General features: G+C 40.0%; 1 protein-coding gene and 1 pseudogene across 1 annotated transcript in view; one reads left to right on the forward strand and one right to left on the reverse strand.

Annotated features, from left to right (window-relative positions):
* PLA1A (phospholipase A1 member A) overlaps nucleotides 1-21,823 on the reverse strand; it is a 60,703-nt gene that overhangs the window by 35,968 nt on the left and 2,912 nt on the right. The window contains exon 2 of the mRNA XM_077118236.1: nucleotides 11,473-11,660. Coding sequence (XP_076974351.1) covers nucleotides 11,473-11,545 — 73 coding nt within the window. The 5' untranslated portion in view covers nucleotides 11,546-11,660. The remainder of the gene's footprint in view (nucleotides 1-11,472; nucleotides 11,661-21,823) is intronic.
* On the forward strand, nucleotides 8,837-9,842 carry LOC143647839 (integrin beta-1-binding protein 1 pseudogene; annotated as a pseudogene).

The raw sequence follows: 21,823 nt of genomic DNA on the forward strand, positions 1-21,823 counted from the left end.
AAATGTGACCCCCACCATACAGCATGCACACACACACACAAAAAAAAAAAAAATTAAGGAAATAGAAAATAAAATACAAATAATTTTGTTAGCAACCCACTCATTGCATTTCCTCAGACCTAACTTCCTGGAGACATCCTTGACTCTTCTTTCTTTCACATCCCTGTACAAGTGGGAAGTAAATCCTGCTGATTCTGCCATCAGAATAAAATATTCAGTATTGGCTCAATCTCACAACCTCCACTGTTGCTGCTTTGGTCTAAGCTGCCATCATCTCTTGTCAGAATTATTGCCATAGCCCCTAACTCCATCTCCTGCTTTTGCTCTTGATCCCGATCACTTTATTTGCAACATAGGAGTCAGGGTTATTCTTTTCCAAAAGTAAATGAAGAGGGTACAAGGGTGGCTCAGTGGTAGAATTCCCGCCTGCCATGCAGGAGACCCGGGTTCAATTCCTGGCACATGCACTTCCCCAAAAACAAACAAAACAAAATCAACAAAAACAAACACAAAATTCAACATATGGTGCTACAATAATGAGACACTCACATGGAAAATGTAACCCCCGCCATACAGCATACAAAAAAAGAGTAAGTGAAATCATGTCAAGCCTCTGCACGAAGACTCTAAGGCCTACCATTTCATCTAGGATGAAATACAAAGTTCTAACACTAGACTAAAGACCCTAAATGGTCTAAACCAGCCTCGAGCCCTTTGCCTTATCATAATATTACTTACTTGCCTCCAGCCACAGTGTCCTCCTTGCCCTTCTCAAACACCCTCAGACAGGTTCCCACCTTAGGACCTTTGCACTGGCTGTTCCTCCTGCTTGGAATGTCCTCCCCCCAATACCCACATGGTTATTTCCCTCCCTTCCTTCAAGTCTTTGCTTGTCAAATATCATTTTCTCTACTCTAACCACCCTATTTAAATTGTAGTCTGCCCATCCTCCTCAGCCTAGCTTTCTCAATGCTCCTTAACCTGACCTATTTATGTTTTTTGACAATGATCACATTCTAATCTACTGTGGAATTCACTTATTTATTATACTTATTGTTTATTGACTATTTCCATATGTTTGAAGAAGGCAGGAATTTATTTTTCCATTTTGTTCACCGATATATCTCTAATGCCTAAAGCAATGCCTGCCACACACAATAAAAACCAAAAACCTGTTCTTTTAAAAGAATAATAAACTACATGTGCTTTTGATAAGATAAGAAGATAAAAGGAGAAGGAAGTCACACATAAACAAAGCTGGGAATTAAAAAGGGGATATAAATACAGACAGCAGATTTTCTTAAGTCATAAAAGAATATATCTATAATCTTCCCAAAGTTGAAAATATGGGTAGTTTCCTGGAAAATGGATAATTTCCTAGAAAAGCATGACTTACTGAAAGTTTATCAAGAAAAAAAAAAAACAGAAAATCAGATGTAAAACTGTAGCATAAAGGAATTGAAACATTAATTTAAAATCTATCAATCAAAAAACTGTACCAGGCCAGACAGTTTTACAGGGGAGTTCTGCTAAACCTTCAATTCCTGTCTTACACATCGAGAGTATAGAAAAGGATAGATAATTTCCCATCTCATTCTATGAGGATAACCAAAATATCAAAACTGGACAAGGATAGAAAGAGAAAGAAAAACTAAAGGTCAGTTTCACTTATAATCAGAGACACAAAAATCCTAAATTGTCAGCAAATGCGAACCCATTAAACATAACAAGAATAAAAAAATACATCATGGCCAAGCAGGATTTAATCCAAGGAATGAAATGATGGTTTAATATCAGAAGAATGTGTTGATGACATTCACTTATGGATACATAAAAGAGGAAAAACCATAGGCTTATCTCAATAGAGGCAAAACAGAAACACTTGATAAAGTTTGTCACCCAACACTCCTTAACATAAGAAAGAGTAACCACCAAAAACCTATAGCAAAAATGATATTTACTGGTGAAACATTAGAAGTATTCCATTTCGAATGGAGTACAAACAAGAATGTCTACTGTGGTGGTTTGAAATTGTTTGTACCCCAGAAAAACATGTTCTTGGATTTAACCCATTCCTGTGGTTATGAACTCACTCTAAGTAGAATCTTTTGATGAGGTTATTTCAGTTAAGGTGGGACCCATCCCAATCTGAATGCATCTTAATCCTTTTACTGGAGCCCATCATAAGAGAATGAAATTCAGGCAAAGAGAGAAAGCCATGGAAGCAAGAAGCTGAAAGCAAGGAAACCCAGAAAAGAAGGGAGAGACCAACATATGTGCCTTGCTATCTGACAGAGGAGCCAAGGATCTCCAGCAGCCAGTCTTTGGGAAGGAAGCATCACTTTGATGATACCTTGATTTGGACATTTTCCTGGACTCTAACCACTGTTTAAGCCAAACTATTTCATGGCATTTGCTTTGGTCAGCCTAGGAAAGGAAAATATCTATCACTGCTTCTATTGAATGTTGTTCTAGAGGTCCTGATCCTAGCCAGTGAAAGAAAACAAGAAAATGGTATAAAAGTTATAAAATTAGAAAAGGAGGAGAAAAAAATTGCCAATATTTGCAGGTAATAAGGCTGTCGATCATTCAAGGGTATGGAGTATAGCACAGGGAATCATGCTTAACCAGTGAATCATGCTCCTCCAACCAAGCAGTAATGACAGATGAATACCAATAGAGGAACAAAACAAATATAAGCATAATATCTGTATGAATAAGAAAAAAGACAGAAGTGAAAAACAGTGCTGGGCTCCAGGTCTGGGAGAATGTAGTGGTTGTGAGAACTCAACTATGTGAGGTCAGAAGTGTCCAAAGGTGCTCTGAAGAGCTCCTCAACAAATGAAAGGAAGCAGAAACAAAAGAACAAAACAAGCAAACAAATCAAAACAGCTACTGACCTCTTGCCTGGGACTATAGTGTTATCTAGAGAGACAGATGGAAAGATGACCTTACTAAGAGAACTTGAGACAACCCACCTGTGTGGCTCTCTGACTAGAGGAGAGGATCTGAAGATGGGAAGAGAGAAAGAGAGAGAGAGGGCAAAAGTAACACACTTCTCATTGAAGATGAAAATGAAACTAATCTATTGTTTTAAGAGTCAAGATAATAGCTATCTTTGGGGTAGCGGTGACAAGGAAGGGGATGGGGTATGGATTTTAGAATCCTTGTAAAGTTTTATGTCTTGGTCTGGATGATGAATACACAAGTGTATTTATTCTGAAAATTCATTAACCTAGTAACTATGACTTGTGCATTTTTCTGTATATATGTTATTCTTCAAAGTTTAATATAAAATAAACCTGCATAAGGTGGGCCAAAGTGGCTCAGCAAGCAGAGTTTTTGCCTGCCATGCCAGAGACCCAGGTTCTTTACCTAGTGCCTGTCCATGTAAAAAAATAATAATTAAAAAATAATAAAAATAAGCCTGCATAGCATGAAACATAACTGGCCTTGGCATCACGGGACATAACTGGTCCTGGCACTATGAGACATAAGTTCCAAGGATGAGCCTGGCCCTGACATCATGGATGAACCGATGAAAAGGGGGAGAAGAAATAGAGTTTCAATGTCTAAGAGATTTCAAATCGAGTCTAGAGGTCATTTTGGAGGTTACCTTTATACAAGTTTCAGCCAGATTTTGCAAACTGCCACAATACAGCAACCCTCAACCAACAGTATTCCTGAAAATCCTGAAAGATATCTTATACTCTATAAAATTTTATTTATTAATTTTGTTTTTCAGAGACTTGAGAACTCCAGATTGTTTCAATGCCAGAGAAGCTCTGAAACCCAGAGATATTGAAGTCTCCAAGAATAACCACTGGTTTCATTGGTTCATCCCTTTGCTCTTTAAAAGCAATGCCCCTTTTCAACCTTGAAGCAGTTAGAAGAGTCATCACCCAGATATCCTTCAAGATTGAGAGATAATTATCAAATGAGAGGGAGGAATTTTAACCAAGAAATCAGAATTTAAGGGATGATTTTGATTATTGAATCATTATATAAATATTCATTTTTGCTTTCTGGCATAGTGGAGTAGACAGGGAAATACCTGAAATCTCTGAATTGTAATCAAGCTGACTTGATCTCTGAAAAATGGCTGCATACCCCTTCCTTGTCTTCTGCTTCTGCAATTGTAAAAACCTTGTGACTAACCTTCATTTGTACCCAGTTATCCAGTTTTTCAACTTTAGAGTCTTGTAATTGCTAAAGCCAGCTCCTAATGTTTGTTAGTGAAGGGTCTTGGGTCTGCCTGGAGCTAGCTCACTCCAAGTCCCAAATTATCTTGAAGATCGAGACTGGATCTAACCAAAGTGGGCCCTCCTGACATGTACAGTAGCTTAGACTTTAACCTACAAGTCATCTATACCCCATTCCACCATTTTCTTTCATACATTCCATGACTAAGCATGTAATCAATCTGCTAGGCCACGCTCTCCTACTCTGCACCTAGTAATAAACACTTTCTCTCTTTGAAAAAAAAATAATAATAAGCTTTGTATATCATCAATTGTAACAAATGTTCCACACCAGTGGAAGGGGTAGTGGTGGACATGTAGTTTATGAATGATTGTTCTGTAAACCCACAACTTCTCTAACAAAGATGGAAAAAAACCTTACAAACAAAATGCTTAAATACATAAAGAAATAAAATGTTTATAAATATAATCAATAAAATAAATGAGTGGCTCATTAATTCATTCCAGGTAAAATAACGTTTAAATAGCAGTGAACATAAACTTTAAAATAAGTATGCTTAGAATATTACAACTTAGATAAAAATGAAGGCATAGCATGAGAAATTAATAAATAAAGACAGACATGACTGAGAAAATAAGATGTATAGGGAAAAGCTAATTAGGTAAATGGAAATGAAATAGTCATTGAACTAAGAATGGAACTGTGTAGTTAAGAATTTACCCAAAGAGAGGTCTGGTCTTTGTCCTTGCTCCTGGGACAAAAGCTTTAGAATTTCCCCGATGATTGGATGTCTTGTTATTCATGGAGGAACCCTACCTCTAACCCAAATTCTGATGGTTTATGCTAATGAAGTGGTTCTGGGTGGGGTCAACCACACTTGCAGTCTTAGGACCGTGGCTGTCCACCCCAGAAAGACTAACTATGACATTAGAAAGTTGGGGCTTTGAGCAATGTGATAGCAGTCCAACCTCTAGGGAGAGGGGGGTGGACTGGAGATGGAGCTTCACCACCTGACTAATCATTTTTAATGATTAAAAACAACAACAACAATAAAAACTCTGAACTCCAAAGTTTGGGAGAGCTTCTCTGGTTGGCAATAGTCTTTGAGTACCGTCATATAGCGACATGCCAGGAGGGTGCTACATCCTGACCCCACTGGGAAAAGACTCTCCCATACCTCACTCTATGCTTCTCTTCTTTTGGCTAGTTCTGATTTATGCACTTTTGGTTATAATAAAAGTGTAATAGTAAGTATAGCACTTTCTTGAGTTCTGTGAGTCATTCTAATGAATGCCTGTGGGGGAATGGGAATCCCAAATTTATAGGCAGTTGGTCGGAGTGAGGATGACCCCTGGAAGTCCTGAACTTGCAGCTGATGCTGAAGTGAGGGCGGCCATGTGGAGGCCTGTGCCATAATCTGTGGGGTTTGGCGCAACTCCAGATAGTGTCAGAAGTCATTGCAGACACAACAAGTAAACTCACTGCCCTCCCCCTATCTACGTGGGATGTGACTCCCAGGGGTGTGGACCTTTCTGGCAACATGGGACAGAAATCCGAGAATGATCTAGAACTCAGCATCAAGGGATTGAGAAAACCTTCTCGACCAAAAGGAGGAAGAGAGAAATGAGACAAAATAAAGTGTCAATAGCTGAGAGATTTCAAATAGAGTCAAGAGGTTATCCTGGAGGTCATTCTTATGCATTATATAGATATCACCTTTTTAGTTAAGGTATATTGGAGAGGCTGGAGGGAAGTGCCTGAAAATGTAGAGCTGTGTTCCAATAGCCATGTTTCTTGAGGATGATTGTATAATGATACAGCTTTTGCAATGTGACTGGGTGATTGTGAAAACCTTGGGTCTGATGCTCCTTTTAGCTACGGTATGGACAGATGAGTAAAACATATGGATTAAAGAATAGATAAATAATAGGGGGAACTAATGTTGGAATGGATTTAGTGGATTGAATGCTAGTGATCAATGAATGGAAGTGGTAAGGGGTATAGAAAAAAAATAGGGGAAACAAAGGCTAAAATTTATTGGGTAGAAGGAAATACTGGTGGTTAGTGAGGGTGGTGGTGAGGGGTATGGTATGTATGAGTTTTTTTCTTTTTTGTTTTTATTTCTTTTTCTGAACTGATGCAAATGTTCTAAGAAATGATCATGGTGAAGAATGTACAACTATGTGATGATATTGTCAGTTATTGATTATATACTAAGAATGGAATGATCATATGGTAAGAATATTCATGTTTGTATGTTGTTATGTTTAAAAAAAAAAGAAGTCATTGCAGGAATAAATAGTGTAATGCCTGCCACAGAAGTAAAAGAAACCATTTAAATACAAAAGTACAGTTAAAAATAACAGACATTGAGCATTTCTTCATGTGCCTCTTGGCCATCCGTATTTCCTCTTCTGATAGGTGTCTGTTCAAGTCTTTTTCCCATTTTGTAATTGGGTTGGCTGTCTTTTTGTTGTTGAGTTGGACAATCTCTTTATAAATTCTGGATACTAGACCTTTATCTGATATGTCATTTCCAAATATTATCTCCCATTGTGTAGGCTGTCTTTCTACTTTCTTGATGCAGTTCTTTGATGCACAAAAGTGTTTAATTTTGAGGAGCTCCCATTTATTTATTTCTTTCTTCAGTGCTCTTGCTTTAGGTTTAAGGTCCATAAAACCACCTCCAGTTGTAAGATTCATAAGATATCTCTCTACATTTTCCTCTATGCAAATCAAAACCACAATGAGATATCATCTCACACCCACCAGAATGGCCATTATCAACAAAACAGAAAATGACAAGTGCTGGAGAGGATGCAGAGAAAGAGGCACACTTATCCACTGTTGGTGGGAATGTCAAAGGGTGCAACCACTGTGGAAGGCAGTTTGGCGGTTCCTCAAAAAGCTGAATATAGAATTGCCATACGACCCAGCAATACCATTGCTAGGTATCTACTCAAAGGACTTAAGGGCAAAGACACAAACGGACATTTGCACACCAATGTTTATAGCAGCGTTATTTACAATTGCAAAGAGATGGAAACAGCCAAAATGTCCTTCAACAGAAGAATGGCTAAATAAACTGTGGTATATACATACGATGGAATATTATGCAGCTTTAAGACAAGATAAACTTATGAAACATGTAATAACATGGATGGACCTAGAGAATATTATGCTGAGTGAGTCCAGTCAAAAACTAAAGGACAAATACTGTATGGTCCCACTGATGTGAACGGACATTCGAGAATAAACTTGAAATATGTGATTGGTAACAGAGTCCAGCAGGAGTTAGAAACAGGGTAAGATAATGGGTAATTGGAGCGGAAGGGATACAGACTGTGCAACAGGACTAGATACAAAAACTCAAAAATGGACAGCACAATAATACCTAATTGTAAAGTAATCATGTTAAAACACTGAATGAAGCTGCATCTGAGCTATAAGGTTTTTTTGTTGTTGTTTTTTACTATTATTACTACTTTTATTTCTTTTCTCTATATTAACATTTTATATCTTTTTCTGTTGTGTTGCTAGTTCCTCTAAACCGATGCAAATGTACTAAGAAACGATGATCATGCATCTATGTGATGATGTTAAGAATTACTGAGTGCATATGTAGAATGGTATGATTAATTCTTTTTTTCTTTTTTTCTTTCTTTCCGTTAATAAAAAATAAAAAATAAAAAAAAAATAACAGACAATAAATGGAGAAGCTCCAACATTCATCCGGTATTTGTTCTCTAAAGGAAGAGAATGGGAGAAGAAACAATATTCTGGAGAGATAATTGCTAAGAATCTCCCAAAACTAAAAAACAGATATAAATTTTCCTATCAAACACTATCCTCAGGGTAATGGGCAAGATAAAAAATAAATAAATTCATACCTAGGTAGATCATGGTATAACTGTTGAACACTAAATATAGAAAGATATTCTTAAAAGCTTCCACATAAATACAAGGAAAAACTTAAAAGAAATGGATAATTTCTAGACAAATATAATCTACTAAAACTGGCTCATGAAAATCCAAATAAACCTGCTAGCATTAAAAAATTGAATTTACAATCAAGAAAAGCCACCTGGAGGAAGAGTTACCTAAACCTGGCTAGAAGCATGGGTATCTGTTGAGTTGAGGACAAGCTCAGTGAAGTTTGACATCTGCAGACCAAGGGGAAAGCTGCTGTGCCCAGGGTTGCCATGAAAGGTTGCCCAGCCAAGAAAGTGAGGGATGTTGAACTACCAGAGGTCCAGTTGAATTAGCTGCTGCTCTCCTGCAATGGTACCTCCTGACCTTTCCTCCCCCACCTGCATTTGGTCTTTCATTCCTACATCTCCATCTCTGTCTTATCCTCTTGTTTCCCTCCTACCTACTTCAGTTTGCCTTAAAGCGATTATGCTCTTCTTTTTCCTTTCCCCATGGATTTATGTTTTATCTACCCCTAACCCTGTATCATTTCTGTATCTGCCTTACTACATCTAATTTCTAAGCTATCACTTTTTAAAGTAAGAAAAGGAAATATTTATTCAATAAGTCTTGTCATTGTTTAAGTGATATAATCAGTTACAGTGGGAAAGAATGACCAGTAGACAGTTGACAGAGAATGTCTCACCAGACAGGTGTAAAGAGAAAGACAAGAGACAACACAGACAGGGCCGAAAAGCTGGCACCGGAATTAGAACTGAAAGAGTTTCCCTGGGTACCAGCTGCCGAAGCGGACCCCTCTGATCCAAACCAAAAGCGGCTCCAGAGATGGGCCGGCGGTTGTGAGGCACATCATTTTTCCTAAAGGAATTGATCATGTCAGAAAAAAAGGAAGCTATCTGTGTAGACTGCTTTCTGTGCAACTTTGGAAGACAATAAAATAGCATTCATTTCTATAGGGAGCTTCTTTGGATCAAGCTATGGTGAAAAATGTTTCGGAAAAGCAAAAAACAACACAGTAGTAGCAGTTCCCAAAGTAGTGAAATCAGTACTAAGAGCAAGTCTGTAGATTTCAACCTTGGGGGACTCTCCCGATCCAGTACTGTAGCCAGCCTTGATACAGACTCTACTAAAAGCTCAGGACAAAGCAACAATAATTCAGATACCTGTGCAGAATTTCGAATAAAATATGTTGGTGCCATTGAGAAACTGAAAGTCTCTGAGGGAAAAAGTCTTGAAGGGCCCCTAGACCTGATATATTACATAGATGTTGCCCAGCAAGATGGAAAGTTGCCTTTTGTTCCTATGGAGGAAGAATTTATTATGGGAGTTTCCAAGTATGGTATAAAAGTATCAACATCAGATCAGTATGATGTTCTGCATAGGCATGCTCTGTATTTGATCATTCGGATGATGTGCTGTGATGATGGTCTGGGGGCAGGGAAAAGCTTACTTGCTCTGAAAACCACAGATGCAAGCAATGAAGAATACAGCCTGTGGGTTTATCAGTGCAACAGCCTGGAACAAGCACAAGCCATTTGTAAAGTTTTATTGACTGCTTTTGACTCTGTATTGTCATCTGAGAAATCCTGAATTCTGCAATCAAGTGGAAGTCGACTTCATTTGGAAGAAAGTTCAGATGTTTTCTAAATAGTTCTTTTTTCAATTTGCAGTGTTGAACTATTATGGAAATTTGAAGTAATCCCTTGTTTTAGATTTTTTTTGAAGAAAAGGAAATATATAAAATATTGTTCATTTGTTTTTATATTAAAAATGTGTCTTAAAAAAAAAAGAGAGACAACACAGGGGAACAAGAGAAGGAATTACTGGGGCCCTGTTTGCCAGCGATGACCTTTGCTGGTGGTAGAGGGCTAAACTCACTTCCCACCCAGGGCATCTAGAAAGTTTCTCACATGTGTATTTGGGATTAGATCAGCTTTTGCTCTGACCCCAACCCCGCTACCTTGTTCACTTTGTTCAAGTGTTTTGGAATTCATTTGGCCCTGTGCCCAAGGCCCAGACTTGATGAAAGGGTCTGGAGGCAATTTGCTATTTCTCCTCTCACCTCTCAAGCTCCAGCTAAAGACAACTAATGCCTTCTTGCCCCCAGACAGGCCTAGAGCTGATAAACAGGAACAAAACTGTCTGCCAAGTACACTTCTCTGCACAGCACCCGCAGTTCTTCCCCTAGGAAACTTTAGGGTCACCTCCCATCTTCTCTCCAAAGAGACTCACAGCAGTCCTGTTCCCACCACTTCCAACAGCCCATCACCATTCACTAATGATAAAATCACCATTGAATGAGCAACTGCAAAATGTCAGACACTGTACAGATTACCTCACTTAATCCTTACAGTGTTCCTAGAAGGTAGGGATTATCTTCAACCACAAAGAAGAATTACTCAAAGTCCTATGGCTAAAAAGAAACAGAGCCTGGCAGTGAATACCCTTATGCAAGTTGAACTTTGGAGCAGGGAGGGGATGCTGAGTTGAGGAATGAAGTGTTGAGAGGGAGATAGGAACCGTGAACACCTTCCTGGAAAACGTGAAAAATAAAGATTAACCAAAAAATAGTATGATCAACTCTGGGCAGAAAGAATGACACATTCCAAACTTGGGAAATGAGAACTACACACCTTCTGAAGATGACAGAACAGCAGTCTTCTATTAGAAGCAGACAGAAGGGCCCTCTCTGAGGCTACAGAGAGTCTTCAATAGCCGGAAGACCTTAACACCACCTGGGCGTTTAGATTTGCTATATTTCGCGAGTAGGGTACAGTCGGCAGGTATTTTACTAGGGGAAGACACAATGCAAATGGCATTTGAAAGAAATGGTTCTCACTGGGGATCTGTGGTAAGCAGCAATTGGTTATGTAATGCAGCCAGGAGGGACAACAAACTTGATCTGAGTTGGGTCAGCAGGACTAGAAAGCCCATGCGACAATCTCAATGACATAACTTTTAATAGTTTGGAGACTAAATTTTAAAATTAAATATAACTTAGAACAGTGGATATTTCTAGAAGAAAAATGAATCATATTTTGGAATGAATCAAATTTCATTTACTTATTAGTTACCCTGGCTTGTGCAAGATGGAAATTGTGCCATTAAAATTTAGAAAAATGAATCAAACCATGAGGAGAAGTTGAACTTTTGTAGCCTGAGAACGTGTCCTAGTTATCATCATTCACCTAGTGATTGCAGAAGTTTTATTTCCCTGTTTAAATTCAGCTCAGTAGAAGCAAAAGGATTTTAGGGGACCTCTTAAAAGTTATGGTTTGAGAAATGGAATTATTGACCGACTGAAATAAGTTCCACACAAGGCCCAAGCCCCTGACCTACCTGAACTTCCAACGCTGAGCCACAACACAAGTCCCCCAAACCAGAAGCACCTCTCCCAGAGGTCTCTGAGCATCGTTGAGCTGGGTTGAAGCAGACCCTTAATGCCAAAGAGAACTTATACGAAGTCCCTCCGTCCTGGGCACTGAACACTGACCTGGGTCTCACTAATCATTAACTGGCCTCATGACCTGCAAAACAAAAGAAACTCTCACTATTTGTTTAACCTCCAAAGTTTTCGCTTTCTTCGTCTAAATGAAAATAAATACTCGTAATAAAAAAAAAGGGTATATTTAAACACATTGTGCTTCCTCTCTAAGTCAAACATGATCAGGAAACTATGTCCTGTACCTCTCCCACTTCCTAGTGTAAAATGTTGGTGATCATCAAGGCAGAGGTCTTTCATCTCTGGGTGTTCACAGAATCCTCATTGTTTTGGAATTTAAGGGTGTTTTTATCTCCTAGAAAGACTCTGAGCTCCTTGAAGGCAAAAAGAAAAAAATTCTTTTTTTTCATTTTTGCGTCCCCAGTGCCTAGCATAGAGCTAATCTAATAATACATGTTTAGTGTATGTTTAAGGGGCAGAATGGAAGAAGCTAAAGTTTGCTTCTGGAGCATACTGTCCTTTCGTAGAATCTCACAGCTAGAAGTAAAGTCCAGCCTCTAAGAAGGGATGGTCAACCTCCTAAATTCATAATTTAGGATCAGAGGAAGCAAATGACCTGCAGAGATCCTGTTTCTGAAAGCGGCAGAGCTGCACCAGGAACCAGGGAATTTCCACTGTACCGTGTGACCTCTTTACCCAAAGGAGTGCAGGAATCACAGGGCCGGGGGGACGGGAGCATGGCACTCCCTAAATTGTGACACCTGCCACCAGACAGCAGACCCATCAGCATGACTAGGATTGTCCTTTCTGGACAATGATGCGGTGAGGTTAAGAACTATTTTCATCTCTTTGACACAGAGCTGTTAGGGCATAGAAAGGTTGGGCAACTGGCATACGGTCTTGCAGAGCCGAGATCTGAAGTAGGATAACCTGTCTGTAAAGTCCATACCATGCTCGGAACCACTACGCTATGTAGCAACAACCCGCAAAGAGGCATTGGCACCATGCCAACATGATTGTGCTACTCCAGGCCTGCTGAAAACAAGGATAAAATGTTTTGATCGGATCTTTTTGAAAAAAAATATTTTTATTATGAACAACAAACAAACATACAAACATTCTTGACATACAAACGTTCTTGACATGGTTGCAATCAATGACTCACAACATCATCTCATAGTTGTGTATTCATCACCATGATCATTGTTTTTTGAACATTTGCATCTCTCCAGCAAAAGAGAGAAAAAAGGAAAAACTCATACATGCCATACCCTTTACCCATGCCTCTCATTGACCACTAATATTTCAATCTACTCAATTTATTTTAACCTTTGTTCCCCCTATTATTTGTTTATTTCTTATCCCTATTTTTTGCTCATCTGTCCATACCATAGATAAAAGGAGCATCAGACACAAGGTTTTCACACTGATTGGACCTTGAGCTCACCAGAACAATCCTCACTTTCCCTTGTGCACAAGCTGCTGCTGCCACCAGGGAGGAATGTGGCAATAGTGGGTACAGCAGAGGTCACTACTGTAGGTTGTTCTGATGTGAGAGGCCCAGCTGGCTGTATTAGTTTGGGTCCTTGGAGAAGGAGACACTGAGGTGGGACTAAATGTGCAAAAGATTTTATGGGGTCACACTTGTGAAGAATTAAGTGTGGCTGAAGATGGCAGGGAGAGCCTTTGGATGGCCTCATGCCTGTGAAGGAGATGGGAGAAGCAGGAAGGATAATGTAGGAAGACTACTGGGCTGCAGCACAGTTTCTAGAAAATTTTGGCCAGGCTGATGGGGAGTCTTCAAACCAAAGTCACCTGTTAAAGGGGTCCCTTGTCTAGTAGGAATGGTCCTGCCTCAGTCCTTACTTAGCTGGGGGCAGCATTAGCACAAAAGCATGGTGGATCCAGAAGGGCAGCAGTGGGGTCACTAGTCAATCATGCTCCCCCAGTAGGAAATCTGAGCAGTACCTTTTCATGGCCTCCCACACCATGGCCAGAGCTAGTGTGCTGAGCCAGTTAATCCTGGAGGCCCTTCTGTTTGTCACTAACACGGCTGACGTTTCGAAAGCACATTCTCCTTTACATGCAACATCCAGTACAGTGCTCTCCAAATGGGGCTCTAGAAACACCTATCCCGGAATCTTCTAGAGGACTCAGGCAGATTGCTGCACCCAACCCAGACCCACTGAAGGAGACTCCGTGGGGCTGCGCCCCAGGACTCTGAAGTTCAAACAGGCTCTCAGGCCTTTTTAGGCATGCTAGAGCCACTAGTCTTTTGTTAATTCTAACAATAGCCATTTCCATTTACCAGTGAAGAAATGGAAACTCAGAAAGGCCAGGGGCCTGGGATACTAAGGAGTAAGATCCTCTCAAAAAGTGAGATTATGCCTATCAGAAGGTGAGGACAGATATGCTTCTCCCAGGAGAACACTGAGGGAATGCCAATGTATATTCAGTGTCTATTGTCCATTGCGCCCAGTGAGAATGTCACTCTCAGGAGGGCAGGAATCTTGGTCCATTTTGTTCACTGAGGTATCCCCCAAACCCAGCACAGTACCCGCTGCGCTGCAGGTCAGTGCTCAATACATATTTGCTAAGGGAAGGCATCATTTATATGGTAGGGCAGGCTGCTGGGTCAAACTTGTGTAGAGAGGACAGCGGGAAATGGACCCAATCTTGAGATAGCTCTTAGTCACCTATTTGAAAGTGGATTAAGATAGCTCCCAATCTGCCCCCTCCTCACTCCAGGATCTCAGTATAAAGGAAGATAAGCAAGTGACCAAGGACTCCAGGTTCAGTATTCATTGCTTATTGCTCTGTTTTCTGACCAGTACCTAGAATATATCATATGCCTAGCATATAATAAGCACTCACTAAATTTTGCTTTAAAAGAAAGAGAGGGTAGGCCACAGTGTCTCAGCAGGCAGAGTTCTCGCCTGCCGTGCTGGAAACCTGGGTTCATTTTCCAGTTCCTGTCCATGCAAAAAAAGAAAAAGAAAAAAGAAAAAAAGAGAGGGGAGAAGGGAAGGGAAGGGAGGGGAGGGGAAGGGAAGACCTGTAGGCCACTGTTTTGGTTTGGTAAAGCTGCAGGAATGTAATATACCGGAAATGGATTGGCTTTTACAATGGGGATTTATTAGCTTACAAATTTACAGCTCTAAGACCCTGAAATGTCCCAATTAAGGCATCAACTGGACAATATCTTCACTGAAGACCTGTCTCCAGCAAGCTTTGGCTCCTCAGTCAGATAGCCTGGCACATAGTGATGTCTGCTGGTCCTTCTTCACAGGTTTCGTTGCTTCAGGTTTTAGGCTTCAGTGGCTTCTTCTTTGTTGTGGGTCTTCTACCTGCTTCTCTGAGGCTATTCTCTGTGAGTTTCCCTTAATTTCATCTCTTGTAGCTTCTGTATATGTTTTCTCCTCTCATAAAGGACTTCAGTAAGAGGATTAAGACCCTCTTTGAATCAGGTTAGTCATATCTCAATTGAAATAACCTTACCAAAAGTCTCACCTACAATAAGTCTACACCCACAAGTAATGGATTAAAAGAACATGATCTTTTCTGGGATACATAACAGCTTCAAACTACCACAGCCACCATCAGTGGAATCCATTGAACACCTTTCAGCCTTCTTTATCTGCCTGTTTCCACCTTAGATTCCCAGCTTTCTCACTTGCTTTCAGGGTCCTTAGCTTATACTTCCACAAGTGAATTTTCCATTTGTGTGTCTGTATGCATGGTGTGAGCAATGGTACATGGCTGCCTTTAGTGGGTATGTGACTGGGGGATAGGGGGAGGTAAGGGTATAAACTAATCTTAGGAAATTATAATTCTGAGATTTACAGTTTATGACTGCAAAATGAGGTCACATCCAATTTTTAAAGTGCTTTTTTTTTAATAGTTCTACATGAAAAAGGTCAAGAAATTTAGAAAGTACAAAAGTGTATGGTGAAAAACAAATCACCATTACACACACACACCACCAATGTCTGAGTTCTCTGTGGGAGACAGTCATGGTTACCATTTTCTTGCATATCCTTCCAGAGATATTATAGCTCACTTTTAAAAAATTATTTGTGCACATGCTGACCCACTACACAAATGCTCCTATACCTTGCCTTCCACATTAAGCAAAATACTCTGGAGCTACCTCATTCTTTTATTAAGGCTTTCTTAGAATCCCTTAAGTAGAAAGTCTCTTGAAATTTTAGTGCCCAAAAGCAAAATGGTTCAAACTCCATTCTACTCAATTTTTAGGAAGTCTCCATGTGTACACATGTGTGTGTACACACACATGTGCACATATATGCACTCCTTCTCACAACAAGCTATAATGTACATAGGACAGTCTGAATTCTTATACTGAGGGAGAACATTTCATACCCTTTGCACCCCAAACCACACAATTTTGGCTTTCATTTTAAAACTGTCCATATCGTTTTTCCCAAGAAGACAAGGTAGAGAGACCTGCTTAATATTTCCCAAGACAAAAGGCCGCTTGTGATGTTCCCTGAACAGGAAAGCTGTGTGCCCCATAGGGGACTCCTCACCTCCAAGTGTTGACAGAGGCTGAAAATAGTTTAGAGCTTTCAAATGATAGCTTATTCTAAAATTCTTTGATTTAATGTTTGCTTCCTGAGATTTCCTAACATCTAAGTAACATTATTTATGAACCTAAAGGGCTTATCATCAGGTGTGCAGTTCCATGAAGGAATACAATAAGGCAGTTTAAAGGGAAAGAAAACCCTGTAGTCCTCTGGGTTGTATCAAAAGTTTCCCAAGTAGAGACATAACTGCCTGGAAGTAATCCATCTGGGGATTTCCCAGGGTGTCACATTTCATGACAGGTTGAGGGTAAGAAGACACTACATAACATTAAGTAGAACTATAGTAACAATGTATAGATACCATATGTCAACATATCTTCATCTACCTTTTTGTCTGAATGCTTACCATATGCCATGTACTATTCCAGGCAATGGATGTATCTCTTTTTGTGGAGGAGGGAGCAGGGGGACTGGATTAAATTTTTTTTTTAATTACAGTAGTTGTAAGTTTCCAGGCACATCATTCAAAATAGAGTTCCCGCATACTGCCCCCTCACATACAATTTTCTCTCTTATTAACATTTTACATCAGTGTAATACTTTTGTTACAACTGATGAACCAATATTATTATATTATTGACTATACTATAGTCCATAGTTTACATCAGGGTTCATTCTTTTTGTTGTTTCCCTCTTTCCCCTTTTTAAATTAGAGAAGTTGTAGGTTTACATAAAAATCATGCATAGAATGCATCGTTCCCATATATTGCCCTATTAATAACATCTTGCATGAGGTGGTGTATTTATTACAATTCTTGAGAACATTTTTATAATTGTACTATTAACTATAGGCCCTTTTTACGATAGGGTTCACTGTGTTGTACAGTCTTGTGATTTTCAGTTTTTAAAATTTGTATCCTAGTAACATAAATATAATAAAAAAATTCCCACCTTTTAATCACATTCAAATCTATAATTCAGTGCTGTTAACTGCTTTTGTAATGTTGCTTGCCATCCCCACCATCTAAACTAAAACACTTCCATCATCTCAAATAGAAACTGCACGATTTAAATTCCCCATTCCCTACCCATATCCTGGCCCTTGATAACCTGTGTTCTAGTTTCCGACTTCACGAATTTGCTTATTCTAATTATTTCATATCAATGAGATAATATAATATTTGTCTTTTTATGCTGGGCTTATTTCATGTGACATGATGTCTTCAAGGTACATCCATGTAGTCACAGGTGTTTGTGAGACCATAAACCAGAGAAGTCATAAATGCCTAGGTAAGGCAAAAAGAAATCCTCCCCGTAGGTGCATCTTAAAGCACACGTCCACATTCCTAAACACAATAGCCATCTGTAATAGACTACTGCTGCTACATGTCAGTCCCTTCAAAGAAACATGCCTATGACCTTGCAAATACTGACTTGGCTCTGTGTCTTCCTTGTTCATACTCCATATAACCCCTGGAACCCACACGGCAGCGCAGAGAGCGACTCTAAATGCCTGTGGCCGCCCAGGAAGACTTCGTGGTTTATAAGCTCCCTAGTAAACTGTTACTATTTTTCTATATAGAGTGGCCCCTTCGTTTTTCAGTCTTAAGTGCCCATCAAACTTTGGCAGAACCTATATTGTGGGTTCCCATGACCAGATGACTGAAAAGTCATCCAGAAGACCAGAAACGACACAAGCTGAGGGAAACCGGAATCCCCAGGGGAAATCCTCGGTGGCCAACTTCCAGTACGTGGGAGGAGGTGGCCTGTTTTTCTTAGGACATTTCAGCCCAATGCGTGAGTACAGGACACCCTGAAAATGTCAACTTAAGCATTATTTGTCCTAAAGGAGAACTTGAATGGAGGTGGAGTGGGGATGGGCACCGCAAGAAAAAGAAGCCACTGCATGACTTTTGCTGTCGGCAGTTAGAATATACTACCGCAGCCCAGTTAAAAGCAGAAGAGAAAGTAAGGAGATTAGAAGAAGTTTTCGCTCTAGAAGCAATGGCATGTGAAGTGAAAACACATAGATGAAGGATGTCACGGTGACAGAATCGAAGGTAAAGAATCTCTAGGAGAGGGCCGGGGAGGAAGAAGGGAGGAGGGCATTGAAATTGAAGACAAGCCTAAATAAGCAGGGCTATTAATAACTACAAAAATGAAAGCAACCTGGGAGCCCGATGATCGTTGAGAAGAGATCCTTGGTCAGAAGCAAACAGTAATGAGGGAGTTTACCCCCATAGGATTAGAAGAATCAACAGAAAAGTTTAAACAAAAGGGTCAAGAAAACATAACCACTTGGTTACTAAAGTTTATGGGATGTAGGGGGAGACTGTGTTATATTTTCAGGAGTAGAAATGGAAAAAATAGCTGGCTTAATTACACATCCTTCTCTCTGTCAGTGTCTTTACCAGGCACAGCAAAGACCTGATGGCTTTCAAAATAGATTACTGTGAGACCTTTTAGCTGCAAATCTGGCTTGGCCTAATGAGGGGAATATGCCATCCACAATAGGCAGATGGTCATCTATGGAAGAATTACAAAATAAAGTCAGAGAACTAGGAATGAGGCATGCAGCATATGCTGGACACTTTCATGGACCTTATGATGAGCTGTTCAGGCCGGTATGAAAGATAAAATCCTCCAAAACATGTCTCCAGCCCGACAGGGGACATTAGTAGCTCTATAAGCCCGCTAGTCAGCCAGACCACTCAGCAGGTGGCACAGGCAATAGCAGACTTGGGAGAAACAGGAAGAACATGGTTGAAAGAGATCTCACAAGGGAAGGGGCAGAGGGGCCCTGTACATGTAACCCATAAACATTTATGGGATGATTTAATTGCCACAGGCATCCCAATTAAAAAAAAAAAACAAAACAGATAACCTAGTGCTATTTAGTTGGACTCTTAACAAAAGCTGCCTAAGGAGAAAAACTATCAGCGTCTATGTCTAAATCTGTGCCAACAGTTATCCCTCCCACAGCACCCCCTGAGGGAAGTAAGTGTGGTATAAGGGGGTGGATATCCCCTACCCCTGAAGGCTAGAATAAGTGCCATGGTTGCTGGCAAATACAGACGACAACAGGTGCTCAGAGGCCTCACATAGAGCTCGTTTATCCACTGCTCGCCAACAAACCACTGGCACTTATTCCACTGGAGCAGAGTGCACACTCATCTAGGGGAATCCCCAGAGATTTATTGGGTCCCTGTTTTGGTTTGCTAAAGCTGCCAGAATGCAATATACTAGAACTGGGTTGGCTTTTACAATGGAAATTTATTATCTTACAAATTTAGGGTTCTACGGCCATGAAAATGTCCCAGTTAAGGCTTCAACAGACCAATACCTTCTCTGAAGAAAGGCTGACGGCATCCGGGGCTCCTTTGTCACATGAGAAGGCACATGGACGGCGTCTGCTGTGCATTCCTGGGTTTTGTTACTTTGGATTCTGGTTCTTTCAGTTTCTGTGGGTTCTTGCTTGCTTCTCCCAGGACGTTTTTTTATCTAAGCTCTCTGGATGCTTCTCCCTCTGAGCTCTCTCAGCTTTTTCTGCCTTTTGTCCTCTCATAAAGGACTCCAGGAAAGAATTAAGACCCACCTTGAATTGGATGGGTCTCATTTCACCTGAAATAACCTATTCAAAAAGTCCTACCCTCAAAAGGTCTGCCCCATAGAAATGGCTTAAAAGAACATGGCCTTTTCTGGGGTATACAACAGCTTCAAACTACCACAGCCCTTAAAGGTGATAGAGGATATGGGGGAAAAGCCATACAAGTATGCAAAGTACTCCAATATTTCAAATTGGGCATCTCACCCCCCAAAATTATATTGTATGTATTTCTCCTACTCCTGAATATATATTAAGGGTGGATGTGGTATAAGACGCAGATCTTAACATCACCATCATGAATTTTGCCTTCGCATCCACATGGTGAAATCAATTATATGGGTTGCTGCTCATTGGTCCCCAGTGTACCCTTCTCCACTCAAGAGGGTCACCATACCAAACAATATCACCTCAGGGATGTTCATGCTGAAATCAGTGAGGCATTGCAAGAAATGGCCAGAGTGGGGATCATACAACCGGAACAGAGCTCGTTTAATAGTCCTGTATAGCCAGTAAGAAAACCTCATGATAGTTGAAGAATGACAGTTAACTATAGAAAATTACATAAGATTGTTCCTCCTTTTCTTGCAGCAGTTTCTCAATAACATAGCCACCCAAACAAGAGAGTTCCAGTATATATTATACTTGGCCGATGCTTTTTTCAGTATCCCACTAGTTGAAGATTGCTAAGTTAAAGTTGCGTTTATATGGGCAATGAACTTTGCAGGTTTGGTTATAAGAATACCTACATAGCCCCACCATCTGTCACAGAATGATCTATCTAAGTGGAAAAAACCACCAAATGTGGCCGTGTTTCATTGTATTGATACATTATGCTTACTTTGGATAGTATTGCATCTTTAGAAATGGCGACCCTAATAATGACCGCGCCTTTTATATGAGGATGGGCCATCAACGATGCCAAGATCTGAGGGCCTGGAAAGTCTATAAAATTCCTAGGGGTGGTTTGATTAGATAACAAAGATTGTTCCAGCAGCAGTTATAGGAAAGTATGAATGTGTCCAACTCCCCGCACTGTAAAGCACTGTAAGGCTTTTTAGGTTTATTGAATTCCTGGAGACCCTTTATACCCCTCCTAGCTCAAATATCTTGAGCTTTATATAGATTGATTTTAAAAGGGGGGCTCACTGGTATTGGGACACAGATTGAGTGAGCAGTCTAACAATCAAAAATAGCTATAAAATAGATCCAGTCTCTAGATACTTTAATAGCAGAGCAAACTCCTGAATTGGATATTGCCGCTTATGCAGCAATAGGGTTGGGTGGGGCCTGTGGCAAAAACAAAACCGGAAGCAAGTACCACTTAAGTTCTGGTTCCAGTTAAGGAAAAGAACAGAACAATGATGTAGTCCTGTTGAAAAACAAATGTTAGCAGTATATCTTACTTTTATGAAAAGTAAGCCTATTACAATGACATTGCAATAACTGTGTGAACATCTTTGCCATTAAGTGAATGGGTCAAAGACCCTTTCTTTATTCTTGGTCTAAAAGTGCTTATGCTGTGACAGAGGGACCCAGGACCAAGGATCACTGGCAGCCAGCTCCGGAATGCCACAGCTTTTGGGGAGAAGCTTGATGATGCCTTGATCAGGCCTGAAAACTATGAGACATTACATTTCCATTGTTTAAGCCAACTCATTGCATGGTATTTGCTTCAACAACCAAGGAAACTAAAACGAGAGGAAATACAAATTATTGATATCAGGAACAAAAAGGGAAACAACACTGCAAACACTAAAAGAGTAATAATAGACTATTATGAAACTTTATGCCAATATTTTTAAAATGGAAAAATTCCTTGAAAAAAACACAATTTACCAAAGCTGTTACAAGAAGAAATAGAAAATGTAGTTAGCCCCATGTAAGAAATTGAATCTTAATTAAGTTTTATTCAAAAAGAAGTTTACTGGCCTCTCACCCTCCATCTTTCTTTACTTGCAAGAGTGCCCTTGCACTCTTGCATGCTCCTTTTCTCTGCATGTGTACTTAATAAACTTACCCACTTGCTCTAAAAAAAAAAGTGCTTATGCTGGAAAATGCCACATAAGTGCATAGGTATTTCCTTGGAGACAGGGA

Source organism: Tamandua tetradactyla, chromosome 10 (genome assembly GCF_023851605.1).
Source record: "Tamandua tetradactyla isolate mTamTet1 chromosome 10, mTamTet1.pri, whole genome shotgun sequence".
NCBI lineage: Eukaryota > Metazoa > Chordata > Mammalia > Pilosa > Myrmecophagidae > Tamandua > Tamandua tetradactyla.